Raw genomic sequence first — 13,210 nt, forward strand, 5'->3', positions numbered from 1 at the left:
AAGTTTATTTGGGTTTGGTGTGTGGTCTGTTAGTATAATTAAAGCCCTGTATTCATCCCTAACAATGAGGCTACTCTCTTCTTTCATGTCTATCCTGGCATTGCATATATATATATATTTTATTTACATTTACAGGGCAAGGGAGGAAGGTATATTTAATCTATTGCGGTAAAGTTAGTTGCAATTTATTGTTTTTATACTTATGTAATTTAGTAAAATGTGATCATAAATTATGGACTCTCCACTTTACTATTAATAAGTGACTTATTTTCATCACTCCATTATGTATCCAAACACCAAATAAAATTACTCAGAGATTTTTCCATGCTTCCTTTGACTACTAATTAAATTTATGAGCAAGCAATTCTGTGCATTAAATGTTCCTCATTGAAGTTATTTATTATAATAAGTCTAAGATTATTGTCAGTATTAAAACAACAATTTCAAAGTGACCTCCCCTCTGGCACACTCTGGGACTCTGTTCTGAATATGCTGAAAAATATACATTATATGTAATTAAAATAAATGATGTACATCTCAGCTATTTAAATTAGTAGATAGTATGAATTTATAGATCTGTAACCTTCATGTGTATCATTTCACAACTGAGCTTATGCTACTGCTTGACAAGACTAGATTCCTGCATTTCCGTACCATCCTAGACCAGGGGTAGGCAACGTCGGTCCTGGTGAGCCGCAGTGGCTACAGGTTTTCATTCCAACCCAACTGCTTAATTAGAAACCAATCATTGCCAATCTCAGACCTTATTTAATTTTATGGCTTGTTAGTCTGTGCAATGTAAGGCTCTTATATCGTAGATTTTTTTCCTTTCCAAGGATATCATCCAAATGATATGAAGCCTAAAACAGATCATTTTCAGTCTGTCACATTTTTCTATTAAGTGTTTTATTAAATCAAACAGTGCATGATGAACACATACAGATGTAACTGGAAAAAAGCTAGCTGGAGAACTGCTGGCTGCTTTGTCTTTTACATCTTATTGCTAATAAGGAGCAATTAAAACACTGAATGCAGCAGTTTAAGATTGAAATAAGCAATTAAGGTTGGAGAACCTTAACAAGCGAGACCACTAAAATGAAGCATCAAAATGTCACTTAAGCAATATGTGCTTCATCAGCAATAATTGAGTTCTCGTTAAGGAACTGGGTTGGAACAAAAACCTGCACATACTGCGGCTCACCAGGACCGACGTTGCCTACCCCTGTCCTAGACACTTTCTCTGTGGAATGTCCTTTTACCGTCTATTAGTTTGTTCTCCTCCCATTTCTGAAGGGTGAACAGGTTGGTTTGATGGGTAAATCCAATTTAGCCCAACATGACTGAGTGTGATTGTATGTGTGTGTGAGCCTTGTGATTAAGGACCCAAGCCAGGAAACACCCATGAATGGATTCTTAGTTTAATTCTTTATGGCTCTAGGAATGGTGAAGCTGATATCCCTCCAGCTTCAGCAAAACCTGTGTTAGGTCAGCTTGTGCCTTTAATCTAATCTCCTGCTAGTGATCATGGGTGTGTGCTTGAGTATGCTCTGCTGTGCCATCTATAGCTAATTCATATCTTGTGCCTTATGCTGTTGTGACAGGCACTGGGCCCTGCTTTTGTGAACAGGTTTGATAGTCGATAGATTGATGAACAGTGCTACAGATGTCTTTTATTTTGAAAAGATATTATATCTTTGCTCTGTATTATCTGTATTGACCCCCTTCTTTTTGACACCCAAGCCCAACCTACCTGGAAAGGGGTCTCTCTTTGAACTGTCTTTCCCAAGGTTTCTTCCATTTTTTCCCTATAAGGGTTTTTTTGGGAGTTTCTCCTTGTCTTCTTAGAGAGTCAAGGCTGGGGGGCTGTCAAGAGACAGGGCCTGTTAAAGCCCATTGCGGCACTTCTTTTTGGGCTATACAAAAATAAATTGTATTGTATTATTCTAAACAGAACTGTTATTTGCATGCTGAATTTGTGTTTATCTGATTTTCTGCTCTATTCACTGTTTTGTTCCACAGTCTAACAGCAAGTCAGAAGAGCCTTTTGACTACCTCTAGTTACCCCTGTGAACATCTGGGATTTGTACCTATGCTCATGTACGCCCGGTTGCAGCTGAGTTTAAACATAGTTACCTTCTGTATAACCCTGTGGAATTTTTATGAAAAGTAAAAAGAACATAACAACATAGTATATTCTTCAATTCACTGCACCTTTCATCCCTATATCAAGGTAAAGTCTAAATTATTTTTTTATTGTATAGAAGTATTTAATTGATTGAAGATAAAGGTCATTTGGAAAGCTAAATAATATTTTTATTCTGTTTAATTGAAGCGAAAAGGTAATGATGACAAATATATTAGCAGTTTCCAAGGTTACCATAAAATTCACCCTTTGAGATTCAGTCTCAGAAATATTTTTAACATGCTATAGAGTATATGGTGATGGCAATATAATGCTTTTAAAACCAAATTCAGTTCATGTTTCTATGTCCAAAATTGCAAATTACTATTTCCACCCAGCCAATGATTTTCTTTCTCAAATGGCTCCACTTGTATGTTTTACCTCTGTTCCTCCCAGCAGCTGTCCAGCGTCACTCTGAATGATGACCACGGTGATATCTGCCAAGTGGGACTTGCTGGATAATTGCAGCACACTCAGTCCAAGCACCACAGGGACAGACTTTCAGCTCAATGTGTCACTGGACAAAGATCCATATGCAAATTATGATGAGGAGATTTTGCACTATCTTTGGAGGGACTATCTCTTTCCTAAACTCTATGAATGGGTCCTCATTGTTGGATATATCGTTGTATTTGTGGTGGCCCTGGCTGGTAATGTCTTAGGTGAGTGTCTTAGGTGAGCTAAACAAATATCTGAAAAGTCAGTATTCTACATATTCATACATTACTCTAAATATAAGAAACACATTGCAAAACTGACCATCTGGTCAACCTAGGGAAGTTTTTACAAACAACAAAACTGCAGTGTTCTATCATCCTAGATGGATACTGTGGCTTTATTTAACTGTAGAAACTGCTTGAGATGGCATCTAATTTATATCACAGCCTAGACCTTTAGCCACTGAATTACATTGCCTTTTTAAACAAGTGATAACAAATAATCCTTTCTATTTTTGTGGGAAATTGTATCATTTAAATATACTATTGCCTGCTTTGAAAAGATTACTATTCCTGCATAATGATTGACAACTTTAGCCAAAGGGACTTATAAGATCAGGAGATAGTAGAAATGTTTCCTTGCATTTTTTACAGAGCACAACTAACTTAAGTAAGCGAAACAACAGTTTTGGGGTTTACAGTCAGATGTGTTACCTACTACAAAACGCTAAGATCATTTTTGCTGTAATTCTTTCTTTTATTGTGAGGGGATGAGAGTTTCTGTTTCCCTTTTACTTGTTTTTATCTCTCTATGAATTCTGAGGCTGTCCTCTGAGAGAAGTTTGCAGCATTTAGAACTGAATGGAGTTAAATTTAAATTGTATAAAACAGAACTGAGCATAAATGAGACTGGGCTGTGCAGTGGTTAGTAATGCTGCCTCACAGCTCTCGAATCCTGGGCTCAATACCTGCCTTGTGCTTGGTCTGTGTTTAGCCTGCATGTTCTCCCATTAACCATTTTTTTTGTTTTGTCTCTCTTAAATATACCAATTTACCTTCCACATCCATAAAAGATGAAATTTAGATTAATGAACAATTTTCAAATGCATTGGTGTAATAGAGTGTGCTCTGAAGTGGTCTCCATCTTATTTGAAAATGCTTTCTTCTCTTGTACTTGATGCCAATGTTGGACTGGGATCATAAATGTTACCAGATTTTTTAAGTTTCTAGCATTCCCTAGTCATAACGGCTCCATATTATAAGTGGATTAATTTGTGTCTCATGACAAATCTGATGTGCACAATAACAACTCAGACAACCAAATGTGGTAAAGGGAGTGCACACTTTCACTGTAATATAAATTTCCATAGTTTCTATAGTTTTAAAATGAGCAGCACAACTGGACCATTAAAAACACAAAAACAAAATCTGACATCCATCTTAATGAATCTATTAGGTTCATACCGCATACAGTTGCCATTGCAGGTGCAATGTCATAATGCAAATCTATAAACCTCAATAAACACACAACTAACATGATGGCCATGACAAAAAAACAGAAAAAAAATCCTTTTTACTTTTAAATTATCAAAAGTCGTCGCAGAAGTTTATTTTTTCTGCAAACCTTTTGATCACCCCATCTGCTTCAAGAATCAAAAGGATATACTTTTCTAGACAGGCCCTGTGACACCATACTCCTCAGTCTATATATTTTTATTTTTATTTCAGAAACTCCTGTCACATGCCAACGGAGTGACTGGCAAGAAAAGAATGAATTTGGAGGCAATCCCAATAAGCTACAGTGCATCCGGAAAGTATTCACAGTGCATCACTTTTTCTACATTTTGTTATGTTACAGCCTTATTCCAAAATGGATTAAATTCTTTTTTTTTCCCTCAGAATTCTACACACAACACCCCATAATGACAACGTGAAAAAAGTTTACTTGAGGTTTTTGCAAATTTATTAAAAATAAAAAAATTGAGAAAGCACATGTACATAAGTATTCACAGCCTTTGCCCTGAAGCTCGAAATTGAGCTCAGGTGCATCCTGTTTCCCCTGATCATCCTTGAGATGTTTCTGCAGCTTAATTGGAATCCACTTGTGGTAAATTCAATTGATTGGACATGATTTGGAAAGGCACACACCTGTCTATATAAGGTCCCATAGTTGACAGTTCATGTCAGAGCACAAACCAAGCATGAAGTCAAAGGAATTGTCTGTAGACCTCCAAGACAGGATTGTCTCGAGGCACAAATCTGGGGAAGGTTACAGAAAAATTTCTGCTGCTTTGAAGGTCCCAATGAGCACAGTGGCCTCCATCATCCGTAAGTATAAGAAGTTCAAAACCACCAGGACTCTTCCTAGAGCTGGCCGGCCATCTAAACTGAGCGATCGGGGGAGAAAGGCCTTAGTCAGAGCTCCAGAGGTCCTCTGTGGAGAGAGGAGAACCTTCCAGAAGGACAACTATCTCTGCAGCAATCCACCAATCAGGCCTGTATGGTAGAGTGGCCAGACGGAAGCCACTCCTTAGTAAATGGCACAGGGCAGCCCGCCTGGAGTTTGCCAAAAGGCACCTGAAAGAAAATTCTCTGGTCTGATGAGACAAAGATTGAACTCTTTGGTGTGAATGCCAGGCATCACGTTTGGAGGAAACCTAGCACCATGGTGGTGGCAGCATCATGCTGTGGGGATGTTTTTCAGTGGCAGGAACTGAGAGACTAGTCAGGATAAAGGGAAAGATGACTGCAGCATTGTACAGAGACATCCTGGATGAAAACCTGCTCCAGAGCACTCTTGACCTCAGACTGGGGTGATGGTTCATCTTTCAGCAGGACAACGACCCTAAGCACACAGCCAAGATATCAAAGGAGTGGCTTCAGGACCACTCTGTGAATGTTCTTGAGTGGCCCAGCCAGAGCCCAGACTTGAATCCGATTGAACACCTCTGGAGAGATCTTAAAATGGATGTGCACCGACGCTTCCCATTCAACCTGATGGAGCTTGGGAGGTGCTGCAAAGAGGAATGGGTGAAACTGGCCAACGATAGGTGTGCCAAGCTTGTGGTATCATATTCAAAAAGACTTGAGGCTGTAATTGCTGCCAAAAGGTGCATCGACAAAGTATTGAGCAAAGGCTGTGAATACTTTTGTACATGTGATTTCTCAGTTTTTTTTATTTTTAATAAATTTGCAAAAACCTCAAGTAAACTTTTTCACGTTGTCATTATGGGGTGTTGTGTGTAGAATTCTGAGGAAAAAATGAATTTAATCCATTTTGGAATAAGGCTGTAACATAACAAAATGTGGAAAAAGTGATGCGCTGTGAATACTTTCCGGATGCAATGTATATACACACTTCACCAGATTCCATGTCAGCCAGCTGCTGTACTTCTGGCACTGATATCACAACAAACCAGCTATGGCGTTTTTCACACAGTCTCTTCAAGACATGCCTAGATTTATGGTAAATGATGTAAGTCACATTATTCAAACATTGCGCCAAATGTCAGGATGGCTTCAAACTATATTTTTCAAGCTACTGCCACAGTTACAAAGGTGAGATCCAGGCATATTAAAAACTTGTATCTACTATGAATTTACATGAAACAAATATGTGATTGCATTGGGCTTCTTTAAAAAAACAAAATTTCAATAATTAGTCATTAAACTTTATTCAGGGACAGATAAATATGCATGTAAGCTTAACACATAATAACGTGAGTCTGCTGGACATCTTACCTTGTAAAAAAGCAAAAGTCTCATCTGAACCAGCAAATGTTGAATACCAAACTGCTGCTTCTTTGCAAGGATCTCAATTTGTTTCTTTATCTGGAGACATGTTTCCATCAAGCACTAGGTCAACAACTGTGGGATCCTCCTCCTCGCCCAGTGTCTCATCCTCCGTTTGTCGCTTTCTCCTCTCCTGATTTTCTTAACTTTTTCTACATATTAGGAACCTTTTCAAAGCACAAAGAATTAACTTCATATGCAAAAATCCCTTCCCTTCCCAGAATGAAATTGTGCTTTGTCAAGCAATAGTTCTATAAGGAACCACACAACCCAGTAAAAATCATAAAATGTCATTAAAGAACCATTGTTTTTAAGAATGTATGTTTAAATAGTTTGGCCTACTCTAGACATCAATATTGCTGTCCAGGACATCGATTAAATGATAAAATCTAAACCAGTAGAACCCAGAATGTTGTTTTCCTGGCAAGAAAACATGTTCAAAATTAGTAATACTTTGAAATTCCAGTAAAATCACTTTTTTAAAATATACTGGAATGACAAGTGTCATCAAAGGATTATTTCAAAACATCTACAGGTGAACAAGTAGTCTCATTATGAAAATAGATTAAAAACAAAGAATCAAACCAAAAAGCTTTGTATTACAACTTATGATTTTAATGGCAAAGGACAAATGTCCTAACAGACTTAATTGTGTTTGTGTTAGTCTCATAATTGGGAAATTATAGTTTTTCAAAGAGGGGCAGTAGTCTATGATAGTGAAAAGGCAAGACAGGGTTGAGAGCCAAAATTCCAAAATCAAAAGTAAATCCAAAATACCAAGCGTGCAAACAAAGTAAGTCAAAACATAATTTTACACATCAATTCTTATGTATTAAAGCCCTTTTAGCTTATGCTGTACTAGGATATTCCTTTGATGTTAATTTGTTAGTTTATGGTGACCATCATTTTTTACAATGGTAGGTTCACGGCATTATTTAGTAGAAATGAGGTTTGCTACTCATGCTACCACCAACAAAATGGTCCAACCACAGAAATAACGTAGAAAGTGACTCATTAAAAGACACAAAATGGTGGCATAATATAAAATAATGATAAATATTAATAATAATTATAATAATAATTGACACAGCAAAAATGGTATACAACAATCCATGATATTGATAAATGTGATCTTCAAAACATATACAGTGAGCACTTGTTTAGTTAAATGTGATTTTTTTAGTTTTTATCTGAAAATGTGTATTTTCTTTAACAGCAAAATAAATTTGATAAGTATGTTTAGATAGATTGTTATTTGGCCTGTTAAGTCAGTTAGAATAAATGACTGATACAGAATAAGAAAATAAGACTGATGCAGAAAAAAAAGTAACATTTTACAGGGCTTACACAGACATGGACAGAGTACAGTGAAATTCATCAATAATTTAATCAACATATAACACATCACCTGTCACTGATACCATAATTAGTGAGTACTGTATAACAACATTACCTAGAAGCCTTGTCCATCTTCCTTACCTGAAAAACCTGAGAACACGTTTTAAAATACTACTTACCATTAGGCTTGTATAAAACTAGTAACTTTAAAATGCAGTGTTGCTTTAAGTGTGTGCTGGTATTACATTGATATTATTGGAAACCAAAATCATAGTATTAGAGGAACCATCATTTTCATGTGATCTAAGCTTGTCATTGAGGGTCATTTTTTAGCTTTGTGCGATCATTGTAGTGAAGCAATCATATCCTAAATAAGCAAGAACACATTGTGAGAAAACCACTCCAGTTCGTGGGTTACTTGCTGAGTGGCACCAGGATAATTCACTTTCAATTTTCAGTCAGCTCCAACCCTCATTTGTTCTCATTTTATACTTGAACAACAACACTTTATTAAAACCTCAATATAAATTTCCCCTGCTTCAAAAGTATATTTATCCCCACAAAGACTAGGATTAAGTCATTTTCATGTTCCCCAAAGTATTTTCAGATTTATATTTTCTTCTAGTAAAAAATAAGTCCAGTATTTTGTCAGATAATAGCACCATTCACCTATTCATCAGAACTGGGACAGAAAAACGTAAATGTAACTATTTTCTGTACCTGAAATAAAACAGAAATAAACTTCATGGCAATCTAGATTCTCCTGTCACTGTTTCATGAGACATTCCCTGAACCTAGTATACCTAAATCACAAGTCACAGAAAATAAAGAAGTTTTTATTATCATTTAAAAAGTGAGATAGACGAGATCAGACTAGAGTAAGGTGCAAAAACTACACAAACAAACACCAGGACACAAGTTTCAGCACACCACATGCTTATTTTATGGGGAAACAGACATGTCCTTGCCTTTCGCTCTCCACAGCAACACAGTACAATAATCATAATATTAAGCACAAGATACATAGCCCTTTATCTTCTTTCTTCTTGGCTTCAGGAGACAGAAGTGTGCGTGTCAGAGAATATTATACACAGAAGATTTTATGAATAGAAATACAGAGGCCACACTGCAAGATGCAAACCACTCGCTAGCCACAAAAATAGAATGGTCAGATTACAGTTTGCGAAAAGGCACTTAAAAGAGCCTGCAGAATTCTGGAAAAAGGTGTTGTGGAAAGATGAGAGAAAGTTAACCTGTATCAGAGTGAGGGCATGAGCAAAGTGTAGAGACAGAAAGGAACTGATCAAGATCCATAGCATACCACCTCATTTGTTAAACATGGTGGTGGGGGTGTTATGGTTTGGTCATGTATGGCTGCCACAGGTAATGGCACACTTCTCTTCATTAATGATGCAATTGCTAATGGCAGTTGCACAAGGAATCCTGAGGTGTATAGAAACATCTTATTTCCTCTGGTTCCAGTAAATGCCTCCAAACTCATTGGATGGCATTTCAGCCTACAACAAGACAGAGAAAATACACAGCACATAATGATGTCTATGAATCGTATAGAAAAGTACAGTCATATGAAAAAGTTTGGGAACTCCTCTTAATTCTTTGGATTTTTGTTTATCATTGGCTGAGCTTTCAAAATAGCAACTTCCTTTTAATATATGACATGCCTTATGGAAACAGTAGTATTTCAGCAGTGACATTAAGTTTATTGGATTAACAGAAAATGTGCAATATGCATCATAACAAAATTAGACAGGTACCCCAACAGAGATATTACATCAATACTTAGTTGAGCGTCCTTTTGCGAATATAACAGCCTCTAGACGCCTCATATAGCCTTTGATGAGTGTCTGGATTCTGGATGGAGGTATTTTTGACCATTCTTCCATACAAAATCTCTCCAGTTCAGTTAAATTTGATGGCTGCCGAGCATGGACAGCCTGCTTCAAATCATCCCATAGATTTTCAATGATATTCAAGTCAGGGGACTGTGACGGCCATTCCAGAACATTGTACTTCTCCCTCTGCATGAATGCCTTTGTAGATTTCGAACTGTGTTTTGGGTCATTGTCTTGTTGGAACATACAACCCCTGTGTAACTTCAACTTTGTGACTGATACTTGAACATTATCCTGAAGAATTTGTTGATACTGGGTTGAATTCATCTGACCCTCGGCTTTAACAAGGGCCCCAGTCCCTGAACTAGTCACACAGCCCCACAGCATAATGGAACCTCCACCAAATTTGACAGTAGGTAGCAGGTGTTTTTCTTGGAATGCGGTGTTCTTCTTCCGCCATGCAAAGCGCTTTTTGTTATGACTAAATAACTCAATTTTTGTCTCATCAGTCCAAAGCACTTTGTTCCAAAATGAATCTGGCTTGTCTAAATGAGCATTTGCATACAACAAGCGACTGTTTGTGGCGTGAGTGCAGAAAGGTCTTCTTTCTCATCACCCTGCCATACAGATGTTCTTTGTACAAATTGTGTTGAATTGTAGAACGATGTACAAATAAACCATCTGCAGCAAGATGTTCTTTGTAGGTCTTTGGAGGTGATCTGTGGGTTGTCTGTAATCATTATCACAATCCTGTGCATATGCTGCTCCTGTATTTTTCTTGGGCTGCCAGACCTGGGTTTAACACCAACTGTGCCTGTGGCCTTCCATTTCCTGATCCCATTCCTTACAGTTAAAACTGACAGTTTAAACCTCTGAGATAGCTTTTTGTAGCCTTCCCCTAAACCATGATACTGAATAATCTTTGTTTTCAGATCTTTTGAGAGTTGCTTTGAGGATCCCATGCTGTCACTCTTCAGAGGAGAGTCAAAGGGAAACACAACTTGCAATTGACCACCTTAAATACCATTTTTCATGATTGGACACACCTGTCTATGAAGTTCAAGGCTTAACAAGCTAATCCAACCAATTTGGTGTTGTAAAGAATCAGTATTGAGCAGTCTTCACTAAAAATCTTTGTTCGGAAAACACCCCAGTACTCAGATGTTCCTAGGAAATGAAAGACATACCACTGTTATCTTTTTTGTTGAAAGTAGAGTAAATTATTATGCAAGCTGAGAGGGGTTCCCAAACTTTTTCATATGACTGTATATGCTTAAAGTTGATGATTTGCATATATTCAAAGAGAATCATGAACATATATGAAAATAAACATTATTTCATAGTGCACATTAGTATAGTAAGGGTTAAATAACAAAAAGGCCTGTGTCTGTATATTTTTATATTTCTTAGCAAGCTGGAAACCACCAATATTTTATGAGTGAAGGTCAGGCAGAGCCACCACCCCCTTCTCTCCAGATGGTGCTCATGAACTGAAGACTAGAGATAATGGTAGCAGGAACTGGATGGGTTCAAGGTGGGGAGAGGGCCTGCCTGGTGGTTGATGGATAAGATAGAGTGCTGCGCTCATTAGGCTGGGACATATTGATGGAACTAATTGGAGGCAGGACCAAGACAATGAGAAGTTGGAGTCAGATAGTAAGTGAGGTAAAATTTTGATAGGGATTGTAATAGATCAATGGTAGCCAAGTTGCTAATTGCTCAATTCATCTAAACTCAGACTGTGTGTACATCATGCAATAAAGCTTGATTCTGCCCTGCACATCCTGAAGTCCACAAGTGCCTTCTTTGAGCAGTGTATTTCTGCCACAACAATCGCAGACTTTGAGTAGTTATTGCAACAAAGTACTAATTATGACTATTTTAACATACCTGAAATGGAGGGACAATATAATAAAAGTATTGTGGTTTCTGCTGGGTGTTAACGAAATCTATGCAAATACACTTAAATTAAAATCTGCAATGTTCACTTTAATCACATGTGAATTGTTTGATTTGTAGTTTTTTACCACAGAGTGGTAAATCATGGAAAATGTGTATTTGCCTGAAACATTATAGAGGGCACAGTATATGAGGAAAGCAACAAACCCTGACTGTTTGTAACATCTCAAACACTGCTTATCTCGCTTTTTGTAAGTCCTTGTTGAACTCTGGCTTTTCTACCTCCCATCAGTCTAGGCCATGTCCTGATTCACCTCTCAGCTCCACTTTCCAAGGGCCAGTGCAGATAAAGTGGGAAGGCTACGTTCAAGACAATTCCCCAGGCCACTTCTTGGGTTAGGAATGTGCTCTGGATGTCTTGACACCCACTTCCTGAAAGTCTATGTAGCTATGCCACTGATGCTTCTACTTCTAAGCCCTGGCTCCCCCAGGCAAAAAGTTCTCCCCATGTAAAATGAGGAAATCTATATGCTACAACGTTCCAGACTGATGAGCTTGTAACACATTTTAATAAAAGTACCTCATCATTCTTTTCCTACTTCTCTGTGAATGGAGCTGTCACTTGAAGGGCACTCTCCACAAGGCTTTTGCTAGTGTTTTCTTTTTTTACGATTTTGAAGACCTTATAGAGCCTTGCGTTTGTGTCTGCCCTGTTATTCCTTCTATTACCTGCAATTCTGGACACTACCTCCCAGTTTTCCTTTTATAAAATATTTCTTGGTCTGAGTCACTGACTGGCTTTCATGTTTTGGTAAGTTCCCAACATCCAACCAGACTGTACTTGAATGTGTGTCATTTAGTTTAAATGGGTGTGTAATTTAACCATGAAGCTCAAATAGTTCTTCTGAGTAAATGTCTTTCACAATTTAATATTTAAAATTAACTTAAGTGGAATTGCCTACTAAATGCTGAAGACAATTATCTTGAAATAGGATAGGTTTGCAGCATACTATTAAAAGACAATTTTGTATTTTAAATCAGAATTATTGTTTCTTTTTCCTTCAGACTGAAAAAAATATGTTTCTTTTTTCTCTTTTCTGTTAAGTCTGCCTTGCTGTATGGAGGAACCATCATATGAGAACAGTGACCAACTACTTCATTGTGAACCTCTCTCTGGCAGATGTGCTGGTCACTGCTATCTGTCTACCAGCCAGTCTGGTGGTGGACATTACTGAGAGCTGGTTTTTTGGACCTACCCTCTGCAAGGTCATCCCTTATCTACAGGTGAATTTGCTCCATAGTCTGGTACAATTATTTAAACCACTGGACAAGTATGAACCCACTAGCAGCATCTCCCACACATTTGTAAACATGCACACAAACGGTCTGGAGTGAGGTGAATCAAAGTGAAGATCATAATCCCCTGGTCTGTACCTTTTAATCTACAGTCTGCATTAGGGCTATGAAATATGAAATTCTATTACTCCTTCCTCTTTGCAGTGAGTATTTTAAGAGCTGGCAGACATAAAGGCCTGCTATTGTCCAGACAGCAAACAGTGTTAGATTTACAAAACAGGAGTGCCCCCTTGTGGGCAAATGCAATGAGTTTCTAATGCTGATATTTTGAAGATAAAGGGATTAAACAGAAATATGACTCTGGATATTTGGAATTAAACAGAGTAAATACAATAAACTGATCATAAAATTTA

General features: G+C 37.6%; 1 protein-coding gene across 1 annotated transcript in view; it reads left to right on the forward strand.

Annotated features, from left to right (window-relative positions):
* The first annotated feature begins 2,585 nt into the window (after positions 1-2,585).
* LOC114665209 (orexin/Hypocretin receptor type 1-like) overlaps positions 2,586-13,210 on the forward strand; it is a 31,718-nt gene continuing 21,093 nt past the window's right edge. Inside the window, exons 1-2 of the mRNA XM_028819640.2 lie at positions 2,586-2,844; positions 12,607-12,785. Coding sequence (XP_028675473.1) covers positions 2,601-2,844; positions 12,607-12,785 — 423 coding nt within the window. The 5' untranslated portion in view covers positions 2,586-2,600. The remainder of the gene's footprint in view (positions 2,845-12,606; positions 12,786-13,210) is intronic.

This window comes from Erpetoichthys calabaricus, chromosome 14, assembly GCF_900747795.2.
Source record: "Erpetoichthys calabaricus chromosome 14, fErpCal1.3, whole genome shotgun sequence".
In the NCBI taxonomy this organism is placed as follows: Eukaryota; Metazoa; Chordata; class Cladistia; order Polypteriformes; family Polypteridae; genus Erpetoichthys; species Erpetoichthys calabaricus.